This window comes from Centrocercus urophasianus, unplaced genomic scaffold (assembly GCF_019232065.1).
Source record: "Centrocercus urophasianus isolate 14NV4802_14NV808 unplaced genomic scaffold, USGS_Curo_1.0 seq_16, whole genome shotgun sequence".
Taxonomy (NCBI): Eukaryota; Metazoa; Chordata; class Aves; order Galliformes; family Phasianidae; genus Centrocercus; species Centrocercus urophasianus.
Window position 1 is genome coordinate 40515317 of NW_024884711.1, and position 13345 is coordinate 40528661.

General features: G+C 40.9%; 1 protein-coding gene across 1 annotated transcript in view; it reads right to left on the reverse strand.

Annotated features, from left to right (window-relative positions):
* DPP6 (dipeptidyl peptidase like 6) overlaps positions 1–13345 on the reverse strand; it is a 363334-nt gene that overhangs the window by 147828 nt on the left and 202161 nt on the right. The window contains exons 2-3 of the mRNA XM_042816965.1: positions 7310–7424; positions 635–733 (exon numbers count right to left, since the gene is read on the reverse strand). Of these exons, the coding sequence (XP_042672899.1) occupies positions 635–733; positions 7310–7424 (214 nt within the window). The remainder of the gene's footprint in view (positions 1–634; positions 734–7309; positions 7425–13345) is intronic.

Consider the following 13345-nt stretch of genomic DNA (forward strand, 5'->3'; position numbering starts at 1 on the left):
CAATTCCAGCAAGCACTACATGTATTAATTCCAGCATTACTCGGTTTTCCTCTGACTAGAAAACACAAAGCAGCATAAGACAAAAAGAGTACATGGTGTGTGTGCAAGCACCAGACCGGCTGCTGCTGGGCCACTGTTTTCCAGTTGCTTAGCAACACTTCACCTCCCTGCTGGAAAAGAAGTGTTTTGATGAGGGAATATAAAGAAAATGATTTGTTTATGGTGAAATAATGATTTTAACCACTTCTTCTAACCATCACCTATTGAATCCTGGGAGCTCTCAGGGACGAAGGCTGCAGCTGTCAGTGCCTAGCTATGAGACCACTGGAGATCTTCAAATGAAAAATGGGAAGAACAGGGCAGTAGTTTTTGCATATGCGTATCTATAAATCGGGAGGAAAACTGGAATAGGAATTTGAGGACTGCATTTTTGGGGAACCAATTTTAGCTACGACCCTTGAATAGAAGGTTAGACAGATGACTGAGGCCTCTTCCAACCTCAACCACTATGTGATTCTATGATACATACGTGATTCGGTAATTTCAGGAGCAAAGAAGAGAATAGGGCAAACAAAAGAGGAAATACAAAGAGAGATCAGGGAACAAACCGGAGAATTATTTGTACCTCACTCACCAGTTATCCATTTAGCCTCTGGGTCATGAATTTTGAAATCAGCACTGAAGAGATCTTCCACTGTTATCTTCTTCTTCTGAGATAAGCTGTTATCTTCAACTGTAACACATTCAAAAACAGTTATTAATTCTACTTTGAAATGTATCTGAAAGTATAGTAAGTGAGTAATGCCCTATGATATTGCATTCAGAAATGGTCCGCATTAAGCTTTCTATCACTCATAAACCCCTTTGTATTTTTAATGTAGAAAAGAACCATTTAATAGATCACAAACAGAAATCTCTTAGTTCTTTATGTCTGGAATATCTTTGAGCTATCAGAGACCACTAAAAATTAACTCTGAATGATGGTTTGTTCCACCAAAAGGTGTGTCAGTACAGATCACTTTCACCAAATTAAAAGAGAGACTCCAGTGCTCTTTTTTATTATTATTTTTTTTAAAGTCTGATTGACATTTCAATTACACTGCTTAATTTGATTTCCAGTGTACCAAGACGTATTAAGACAAGTTCTTCTGCATAATTTTATGAAAATAATAGGTCAGAGGAACTTCAGGAAACTGTCGCAGTTAGTTTCCACCATGGCGTAAGGTTCTATCATAGGGCACCCATGGATATTATGCAGAGTGAAGCAGGATGTCAGGGAACAGCTGGTTCAGGTGCTGCTTTCCAAATGCCACCTTGAAAGCATAAGAAAAGGCACAAATGAAACTCTGCGCTGGAGCTTTGGGAAGGGACAGGGTGGTAAGCTCTTACCATTCCTTCTTTGCAGCATCAGACTATATTAGCTGCCGAAGGTCTTACAGACTCTAGGGAAATCAACTCTTTACATGGGCAGTGATAGGACAAGAGGGAACAGTGGGGGAGGTTTTGATTAGAAGAAATTCATATTTGATAAGGGTAAATTTTTCACTGACAGGGCAGTAAGGCACTGGTACAAGCTGCCCCAGAGAGTTTGTGGATGCCCTATCCATAGAGGTGCTCAAGGCCAAGTTGGATGGGGCAGCCTCGTTTGGTGCCTGATCTACTGGTTGGCAACTTTGCCTGTGGCAGGGGGCTGGAAGTGGATGATCTTTGAGATCCCTTTGAACCCAAGACATTCTATAATTCTATAGGTACTATGTTAACCTCAGTCATAGAGCTGGAGAAAAAAAAATAATAAAATATTTGATTAACCAGTAATCTTTTGGTGAAAAATTCAGATCTACTGACCTTTCGTCTAACACAGGGGCAAGTTGGAATGCTAATTAAGGATGCATGCTTCATTTCTCTGGCCCCAGCAGAAAGACAGCAGACAAAAAATACACTTTCAGGCTCTGAAGTTGTCCACCCCATCCTGACTATCACACCTGAGGATACCTTAGAGCATCTCAGCAAGTTGGTGGATACCACACTGCTGCAGAGTTATTGGAACTTCCTCAAGTCAGGGAAGCAGAGAATCAAGCATGTTGCCCACCACCTCTTTCGCCCTCGTATCTCTTCAGCCTCAGACCCATATGGCAGATGCCAACCAGGGCCTGCACAGCAATGGTGCACACAACACAAGGACAGATGATTTGAGTGCCAGGTTAGAAACCCAGCAACCAAACAGCACACATGCATGCTGAGAGAATTCGGTGAAAACAATGAATTTTTTTACTTCTGATTCAGTTTCAAAAGTGTGATGGGAACCGTGCTGGTCAGATTCTTTGGGTTCATCTATCAACACATCCTTTAAGTTAGTGCACCCAAAAGGACATAGGCTGAATTGATGAAACCTCATTCATCAGGACACAAATGTAACAAGGATCCAAAACGCCAAAACTCAGAACAAAACAGAAAAGGTCAGACCTCCTTGCCTGTTTTCCCTCTGCGATATCAATGCTGTTTTTCAAACTTTCTCTCAGTTTCAGCAATGTTCTGAGGCTGTCTGATGGATCAGGCAATCTCAGCCACCTTTCCTTCCGTCAACCCTGGGGCTCAGCTACAGGTCACTGTCCTGGGATAGTCTGCACTGCAAGCTGACAGGTATGTCTTGCTTTGCAAATGTCCATCTCTTGGCAGCCCTGATCCAGAACTTCAGAAACTCCCACCCCACCTTGCTTTCCTGCTCAGTGCTTGGGCAGACCTGAGCCCTGTTCTACCCAAACAGAGCTCCCTGTATCACAGTGGGTAAGTTTTAAAATCCATGTTTTTGTTGGAAATTAATGTTTCTGTGTAATACTTATGAATTAAAAAAATGACCCTTTTTCACATCTGGTTTCACATTGGATATTTACCTGCTCTTGCTAAGCAGCAAAAGCCATACAAAATTAAGTCCTTCTTAGCCTCGCTCTTCATAGAATGGAATCGCAGAATGACCTTGGTTGAAAAGGACCTCAAATATCATCTAATTTCAACCCCCCCTGCCACGGGCAAGGCTGCCAACCACTACACCAGGCTGCCAGAGTCACATCCAACCTGGCCCTAATGTATCCATGGATGGGGCATCTACAATCTCTCTGCGCAACCTGTTCCAAGTGAACAACATTAAAAAAAATACAACAAAACACCAACAGTCTTTTCCTAAGCACAATGCCTAACGTTATTTTGGTATAGATTTGTTAATCAAAAATTCTGTAGCTTTGGGCCTTCTCTTCAGCTTTGATACATGTGTGTGCACATGCATGTCTATAAACATTTGCACATGCTAATACAAATACACACATAATTGTTAGGATGAGACCCATACAGACGCCATATGCTGCAAGAAGTGAGCAACTGTCAATTAGGAAAGCTTCCATCCCACACTTTTATCACTTATGTGAATAGCCTCACATTTTTCTAAGGTGGGTGGAATGGCAGGTCTCACACACACACAGCCTTTGGCATAGGCAACTGCATTATTAAATGCAAGCTTTCACCAGTTACTGCTTCTTTTAAGAATACAGTTCTAAAATATCAGAAGATATACAAATCATAAAACTGTTCAAGTTTTATTAGGATTTTATAATCCTAAGAATCCTCAGAATTAGCTAGCAGTACCGCACTCCCATTTTAAGCCAGCTGAATGCAAACAGTGCTCTTTCCAGTTTATGACATAATCCTGAAGCAGGGTGAGACCTGCCTCCCAGAAACCATAACCAGTAGGGATTTCAGCCTTTCTGAAGCTGAATCCACAGCTGGAAGGTTTGAATTGATCTTACAGAAGAATCTTGCAGATATATATGAATCCTTTTTTTTCCCCCTAAATCATTAAATACCTTAATCAGCATCTGCTCTGCTAAACAAGCCTTGTCTGTTCCCCATTCTAACATTCACTCTTGCTTTTGCATGAGGCTGCTCTGATGTTCACATTATGGGGAAATGCCATCCTGATGATACCAGCTGGTGATCCAGCTAACCACTTTTCTTTGTCTGAGCATGGACTGCAAGCCTGTATATTGACTATATCCCAGACCTGCTCTAAATTACTCTCTGTATGCACTGAATGATGCTCAGCATGCTCAGTTTTAGAGCATCTCTGCATGACATGTGTTGGTGTTGCACTGTAAAACCAGCCTTCAAACCAAAAGGAAATACTAAAAGAGCAATGGTTTCCCAGCCAGGGAAAAGGCCAAGATAGATACAAGCATGAAATGCAGAGATAAAATGCAAATTATCTTTGTACTAGCACAGTAGTGTCAGATTAGACTCCCATATTACCATCAGAAGAAAGACTTAAGTGTGAAGTATCCCCAAGAATTTTACTCTGCTCACGCCAGGCTGCACTATCCACTTGAGAGATGCAGAGAAGAGGATTCTTTCCAACATCACTTCCACTGTTGGCAGCAGCTCCCAACATCCACAAATCTGCTATGCCTCCTTACTTCCATGTTCTATCCCTCCCTTGGCTAACAGCTAAAATATCCATCACTGTATTTTCTGGAAACCCAAAGATAAACATTTCTCCATCCAATGAACTATTCTAGGGCAGGTAGATGCAGATTCTGCATCGCCTTTTGGACAGGCTTCTTTATCTTCCCCTCTCTTACCTTTCTGGTAGGAAGTGCTATCTGCAGTCAGCACTAGCAGTGACTGTGCTTGTGATGTTTGCCAAGCCAGCCTCAATGTCTCACTTAGCAGTGCCTGTGAAATGAGCCACTTGTTAACCCTGTGCCATCGCATGTCCTTATAACAAGCTCCAGGGCCAGTGGCCTAAGGAAGACTGATCTCAGCTGCTGCCAAGCCACAGCAGCAACCTAAGCTATCAGATTTTACCCTTGGCAGAGCCTCACCATGAAGCAGTCTGTATCCATAATAAAAACAGAAGCAGTACTGAGCTCAGAGTTTTGTATTTGCATGCAGGGGACAGTTCAGAAACACCAACAAGGAATAAACCAACCCAAATTCCATTCTGCTATATCAGAAATCCCAAAAAATGTGGTTTGAAGTTTTGGCATATAAATTCACTTGGCACTTTGATCAGTTTTAAACAGAGACATTTTCAAAGGTGCTGCTTGGAACTCTTGCTAAATACGTGCTAATTAATACCTGGGTGATTTATTTCTATACACGTGTATACACAGAAATACAAAATGTCTTTGTATGTGCACATACCAAGAACACATAAATACACATGACTTTTACTTAGTTCTCAGTGCATGCACTTCACATTCCCAGTTCATATAATCTAAAATAGAAGGTAATCATAATAACTCATAGTTACTTCTTCTTTTTTTTTTTTTTCCTAAGAGAATATTAACAACACGGTCTCAATGCTCAGTACACCTTTTCTGTATCACCACTTACCTGGACAACAGCACTGTAGTATCTACAGTCAAAACAGTCATTAATGGATATATAAAATACATAAATGTAAATCATGAGTCACCTGCTCTATGGAGAAGGAGGAGTAACGCTCAGGAGAAGTCCTAAATGAGGTCTATGGTAGAAGCCAGAACTGAAACCAGAGCTCCTAATCCTCATTAGATACTATTCTAACTGTCTGTACAGACATTCTTATTACAGGTGCTCACGTGGAAGGAATGACTCATGACTCAGACTGTACTTAAGGTATTTGTGCTGTTCCCCACGTATCCACCTACATGGGATCTTGCTCTTTATGGAAGCTGTACCTGTGCTCTCATCTGTGCAGTGAGAGCCACTGAGAGCATCACGAAGTCCACGGGTAAGGGTTTAGGAATCTGTGCTTCAGCATGCATTTTTGAAAAGACAGAGATTAAACTTCCATAAAGTAGGAGGTAACGTTTCCATAACTAATGGGCACCATTTATCACAGCAGGTAAGTGTTGCCCGATGTGAATACAAACCACAGGCCATGCCTTAAAATGCCTCAGAGATGAACTGCATGACCCAAAGGTGTTAATCTGAACCCTAGCAAAAGCATTTTAAAGAATGATTCTTAATTACGTTTAACCTTAATTAATTTAATCACTTAATTACTCTAGTGTGACCATGCGCTGCTTATGTTTACATTAACAAATTCTGGATAGCATGAAATAAACTGAACATAGCATATCATTAAGTAATCAAAAGGACACCTCAGTGATTGTTTCACTCATTTTCCAGTTAATTATGTGAAGTCCTGTGTTTCTCTGTTTGTCGCTCTCTCCTCTTACAGAAGGACTATTGGATAAGAATGGTGTCAGGGAAGATGGGCCAGAACTGCATGTCAGTTCACATGCCACGAGTTTCTAGAAATTTCTGCCTTGCAGTTCCCATCTCAATTTTCCTCTTCACCACCTTGATCTCTTCCATTTCCTATAGTTTAATTTCTCCCTTGCTGCCTTTCATCTATTCCATCTGTGCTTGCATGTACTCATCCAACGAGGAGACCCTTTTCTTCTCCTACACACCCCTCCACAGGTGATCTTCTACCTTATTCTATGTTTTGTAGCTCCTAACCCTTTCCAACATTGCATTCTATGCTTTTCATCTCATTCATCTGTCCTTTCATATTTAGATTGCAAGCTTCTCAGAGCAGCAAAAGCACATTACTTCTGCTTAAGAAGTCATAGAAATTTCAAGAGCTGTATAATACATAATAATCAATAATCATAATGATATCACATTAAGATTCAAAACTACAACCTCAACAGCTACTGCAAGAGAAGTAATTTGTAAAGATTCCATGTACAGAACCGTGCTGAAGTTCCGTAAACAAGATTAACTTAAAGAATTTCTTATAGGGAAGTTACTAATTATCTGCTGGAGTTATCTAGCACATACCTATCTGGAGTTGCTTTGTAAAGCTGAAACACCATGGTCTGATATGAAAGCCAGTGCAGTGAAAGGATTTAGGTGCCTACACATAGGTATTCAATGCCATGGTAGATGCTCCTAGGTATGCAGTGAATTGCTGATTGCAGCTCCATGTGGGCATGGACTTCAGGAAGTGCCATGTCCTGAGTGCCCCACATCAATGTCTCAGGTGCCCTCTACCTCTAAAACAACACTTGCAATCTGTGCTGAGGGAACCAAGTTTCTCATGCTGGTATCTTCAGCTCAGCAGTGGTCTTGATCTTTGAGTCAAAATGTAAAACTCTAAACCAATCTGCTTACAAATGGTACTGAACTCAGCATCTTATCAAGCTAAAGAACTCCAAGGATGATTCCTTAGATGCTGACTTTGCAGTCAGCTTGCAGTCCTTTTACTCTTGGAAGTGTAAAATTATAGAAGAAAACAGAATGAAAATGAGTTAAAGGTGATAAATACCTGGTGTCAGGAGTATAACAGAGGTGACAATCAGGGAGCAGATAACGAGAATAACAAGTAAGGCAATTGCAATTCCTTTCCAGTTTCTTTGTGGAGGATTACTCCCCACCAGCTCCTAGAAACATTAAAGGAAAGCAAATGTTTAGAAAAGGCACTGAAAGACAGAAATAAACTGCAGAAAGTGAAGAGCAAAGTATTCCTGCACAACCACAGCATGTGGCCATGGTCAGGCAAGCAGGTAAGCCGAGTACAGTTCATGATGTTGTAATACGCTGTGGTGTCAATATAATTCCTTCTAAATCAGATGATGTGATAAACAAGTGCACTGTGCCCACAGGATGCTCAGGCATCACCTGCCTACTCTGATCTCACTTATCAAAGGCCCATTTCCCACCTACCCTTATTAGGTCTGAATGAAGAGCTTTCCAGTAACTTTCAGATGACTTTTAAAATAAGATACTAGAGAGGAATACAGGGAGATAAATAATTCACAGGGGCACATAGGGAGATAAAAATCCATTAGGATATCTCCATGGTGACCTTTTTTGCCTTCTGAGAAAACATCACATCCACTCAAACCACCTCTCCTTCATTCCTATGTTGTTAGGTCTAAGGACATGAAGACAGGCATCATGTCTAGCACACCCATTGTATTTACTCTCATCTTTTGCTGGATTTTCCCTTATCATTGCACACTGAAAGTGAATTCATTCATGCATGAAGCAGCTACAGCATGAAGCATCCATGCTCTCCACTTGCCTAGAAAGCTGACTTCCCTCCAGAGATCAGACCTCAGAGCCTGAACAACTCTAAAAGCTCAACCTTCATGCTGACCTCTCTAATTGTCATAGTTTCGTGGTTTGTCATCAGTATGCTGATGGGTCCATAGGTCCCTTTGCCCACTTGTCAGGGAATCCAGATGAACCAGGCCGAACCATGACACTAATTTAGGATTTTTGCTTCATTTCCTAAATTATGAGGTATAATTTAATGATTTTCTAATACAAACATCCTGGTACCTGTTCAGAGCCTTTTCTTGCTCCCCTCCCTCTCCCCAAGGAACACAAAAAGCCTGTAATAGAGTAAGGGTTTCTGTGATCCAGAAAGCTTATTTTCAACTTTTTTAGCAACCTCTTCCCTCCTTGCTTTTTTCTCAACTGTACTTGGCTTTTTATTTGAAATGCAAAGTAATTAGAAGGAACAAATTTATAGAGGAATCTGAAAAGTAGGTCAGGGTCCTTGTGAAACACAATTTTGCCACCAAGCAAACAGAATGTAAATACTTGCATTTTTATAGCATCTTCATCCTAGGTAGCTTTACAAACATTAATCTCATCTTAGGACAGAACACCTTTACTGGGCAAGTATTTTGGACTCCATTTCAGAGAGTGCAAATAAACCCAGGAAAAAAAATCCAGGTGTTGTTATAAAGGGGCAGAAATATTCTTCTTTCCACAGCAGGGCACGGAGTGACACAAGAAGATGATGGGAGAAATGGGGAAATGCAGCTGAAAAACCACAGTGCTTCTGTACAGCCACTGCAAACCCTGTCTGTGTCTGAAGGACATGCAGAGGGAAGTGCAGGCAGCTCTACAGGACTGATGGAAACACTCCTTGGAAAGAAACTAACCAGCTCCCCAAATGTAAGTTTTAAAGTTGAGAGAACTACGTTGGGTATGGGTTTGAATTAGATCTACAGACCCAGATCTACAAACCACAAAGTTTCCCCATTCATACATGTTCTCAAGCTTTCGATGCATTGATACTTCCATTTAATCTGTTATCATATCAAAACTCCATTAATTCTTTAGTCATTATATCAATAGTGGAGCAAAAGCACAGCAACTAAAACTGGGAACTTCTAACACATCCTGAAAACTATTCACCAACAAAACTTTGGGGTTTAATACACTGCAACGAAGCAGAAGGAATGTTTCCATTTTGCTTTCAAAACATCATCAGAAATTTTTCCCAAATAAAAAGCAAAGACGAGATAAATGACATTTCAAATGAAGGCAAACAGCTTTATTGAGGACAGGCCTGGACAGCAGCTTTGTTGTTCTCAGTCACTTGTAGTCTCTTCCAATGGAATTACTTACAGGACATCAGAACACAATGCCATACAAACCAGCACCCATGTCTTGGGTCTTTCCTAGCTTTATTTCTCTTGATTCACAGAATCATAGAATCATAAAGGTTGGAAAGACCAATAGGATCATCTAGTCCAACCATCAGCCCATGCCTGTGACCACTTCAGCACAGTGCCACACCTCCACATTTCCTGAACTGTTCCCTAGCTCCCCATGTCTTTGGCTACAAGCTTCCATCCCTTAAAAAGGAGCACCTGCAAGCATACATCAGCTGTTTATATTGCTCAGGTAAGCTTCTGTGTGGGTTCCAGAAGCCAGGAATGTGTTTAATTAAGCCGTTGGCAGCCAAGGATTTAAGCAGATAAGAAGCACTCCTGAAGTGGCATCTCAAAGGGTTTGTTTCCAATGTGCAGCACAAAGGTCTAATTTGCCTATTACTGAAAGATTCTGTATCCAAACTCAACAGTGAACTACAGCTGTTAATTCTGAAGTTATTACTTTGTCTTCAATGCTGAAATCTGAGTATAAACCAAGTACACATAGTTTCTGCCCCAACAAAACAACCTACCTAAAAACAGGATATGAGATGTCAAAACAAAGCCAATCATCTACGTGAATCACCTGCCCTCTGCTTCTTAGGAAGAATTCACACAAAGCCTGTATGACCTCTGCAAGGAGGCAGTCTGTCAGCCTCTTTTTTCTCCTTTTTCCCTTATCCATTTCCACCCCCTTCTATCTCTTACATAAAACCTTAATTCCTTCTGGATTAGGGAAGTAAAACAGAAGTTACCACAGCTTTTAAAGTAAGCACCCACCATTGATGCTGTGTATTACAAACTGTAAATGTTATCACTCTCATCTTCATTTATGATTGAAAAATAACACTACCCACCTGTGAACCTGACTTTGAAGCCATAAATCCAGACAGATACAGTATTTTAAGACTCTAAAATATGGATTTGTGGTGACATATTTTCCTCCCTGTGAAAGAATCACTGCACTGACATGTTAGGGATGAAGGCAGGACGTGTTCTGATCCAAGATGCTGTCAACAAAATTATTTCTGGCATAGTTATTTGAAACCTGCCAAAAGTCTGCCTGCGTGGTGGCAATATTACAATAATAGCTTTTCGAGACAAGAATTCAGTCATCTTTGTTTTCAGTAGCTATGTCAATGCTGTTCAATGAAAGAAGGACACTGCAGACCTCATAGAATCAAAGAATCAGAGAATCATGGACTGGCTTGGGTTGAAAGGCACCTCAAAGATCACGAATCTCCAACCCCCTGCCACATGCAGGGCTACCAACCTCCATATCTAATACTAGACCAGGCTGCCCAGGGCCCCATCCAACCTGGCCTTGAACACCTCCAGGGATGGGGCATCCACAACCTCTCTGGGCAGCAGTTCCAGCACCTCACCACTCTCTCTGTAAAGAACTTCCCCCTGATATCCAACCTAAATCTTCCCTCCTTCAACTTAAAACTATTTTCCTTTGTCCTGCCATTATCTACTCTGTTAATAGATTGACATCGCTTGGCAAGCACTGGTATTACCAAATAATGCTATACATCTTGGGCCAAAATCCCCGAAGTATCAAGAGTGCCATAGAGGGCAGGTCATGGTGACCTTTGGGTACTTTTCTACATGGAGTTGTCACTTCTGTCCTTAAAGAAAAGTAACTGAGAGTATGTGCTATCTGGTGTCATGCACCTACAGACCATTCAGAATACATAAAGTACATCTACATCTGCTGGAAATCTCAGTGGCATTGCTATATGTGCAGACAGGAAACTGAGTTCTCCTCTCAGTTATGCCAGTGTAAATCAGAAAGGATACAATAAAATAAAGTGAAAACTAATTGTATGAAACAAAAGCCTGCCTAAGAACTTTACGGGCTTGGGGGAGGTTAGATTTGGAGGTTGGGGGAGGTTGGGGTTTATAGAAAACCTTTTGTATGGTTACCATACCTGCCATTCCTGCAAGTGCTTTTGCGAGCTCTGCTTCTTGAACTTTCGATTTGCTTCCCTATTTTAACTAAATAACCCAAGCACAGCCCAAAATGCTACACTCAAACAGAGTAAAGAAAGAAATCTTGTTGTCACACAGTTAATTCAGGTGTGTTCTACCTACTATTTGTGCTCCATTACTCTGGATTATAACTTTTCCCTGAAGACACAGCATGGTGAGTACAACATATGAGGCAAGCCAGCCCCCAAATTTCCAAGCACAGCCCAGAATAAATACACTGTTCAGGAAATAAACACTTTTGTCCCTGGCAATAATTCCTATGACCTTCAATGGAAAAATAATCTTGTCATTAATTAGCTCTTCATAACACAAAATTGCTGCAGATTATGACTGCTGAATAATACCACAAATAAGATGAAGAGTCATTAGTCCGTATCAATAGATTATTAACCTTGCCTTGCAAAAACAAAATAGTAATTGCAGTGGTAACGGCAGCAAACTGTTAGCATAGAAGCGGTTACAGTGGGAGGCTTCCTGTTGTATTGCTGATTGATAACACACTCCCCCATGTCTGCGTCCTCTGCTGCTCTCCTGCCTTGAATTTAGGATGGAGGCTCTTCCTGGGCAGGAATAATTTTTGGTACCCTGCCTGGAAGATCGCAGACCTCAATCACTAAAGAACTTAGAGAATATCATAATACAGGTAAACAATAATAAGCAAATAACTGCATCTTTATCTCTGAATTCAAGCCAAATTGCTTTTGCTGGGGCTTTTTATTTCCTTTCCTCTCCTTCTCTACAGCAAACTCCACTGTTAAGATGCTAAAGGTGACATTTCAGAGACCTCAGTGAGAGGAAGAAAAACCCAGTCTGCTTTTACAAATGAGGCATGGCACGCATGTGGGCTTTCCTGCACAAGTCAACAGAATGATTAAGAGGGATGAAAAATGACAACTGTTACGCTTTTCTTCACATTCCACTGATAAAGCTAAACAGTGTTACTTCTAAATTTACCAAAAAAGTCTGTAAAAAAATCTAAATACAGTAGTATCTGGAATTCCTAGCTGTGCTGTTCCTGTAGAAATGGATATTTAATAACTTCCCATCATTTTTTATGAGTACTGTGATGAAATGATTTTGGATTCCCTCCAAACCTAACAGCACTGGAAGATTAATTTAGCATCTTTCAATCCTGAACTGGCATCTCACATGACTTTTGTACTCAAGCATAGTAATCACATCACAACACTCTCTTAGCACCTTACCATGCACAAATAAACAGATATTGCACAGATATGCACAAATATTACTACTCTAAGTATTCCCAATTTTCCCTAGTGCTTAGGGACAGAGAGATGGCCCAAGGACATGGCCATCTTCTGTGTGAAGCCTAGGAAAAAGGAGATGGCCATGGCTGCACGCATGCATGGCACACAATGTATGTGATTTGAGACACGTTCACTCGAGAATTGGGACGATTCTGCTTTAATGCATTCTTATTAATCATCTTCATTCTCCAACTTCAGCTTGATTCACCCATCCACCATGTCCTAGATCCTTTTACAGCTCCTAGCACAGTGGGACTGCCAGTGCTCACAGGGGCACATAACTGCTACTGTAATTCAAAGCATAATTAAAGATTTATTCCCAATAGCAACAGACTTGATAAAATCAACAGCTTTTCTTTGACTTCATTTCACTGTTTGATATAAGTACTTACGTTCTGCTACTAAAACTGAACCAAACTATTTGCTAGGGTGAAATACCTGCTACAGCATCACCTCAAATTGGTAGGATGCTTTAGGATAAGAATCTGTGTTTCCATCAGATCCGTGAAAAGACTTGGAAAGCCCAAATGCTGCAGATTATAATAGATATAAGACCCCCATGTGCCACAGAGCTTACTTAACTCCAGTTTCGCCACCATAAAGCACTGAACACCTGGCTCCATCCAACCCAATCCAACCCAACATGCA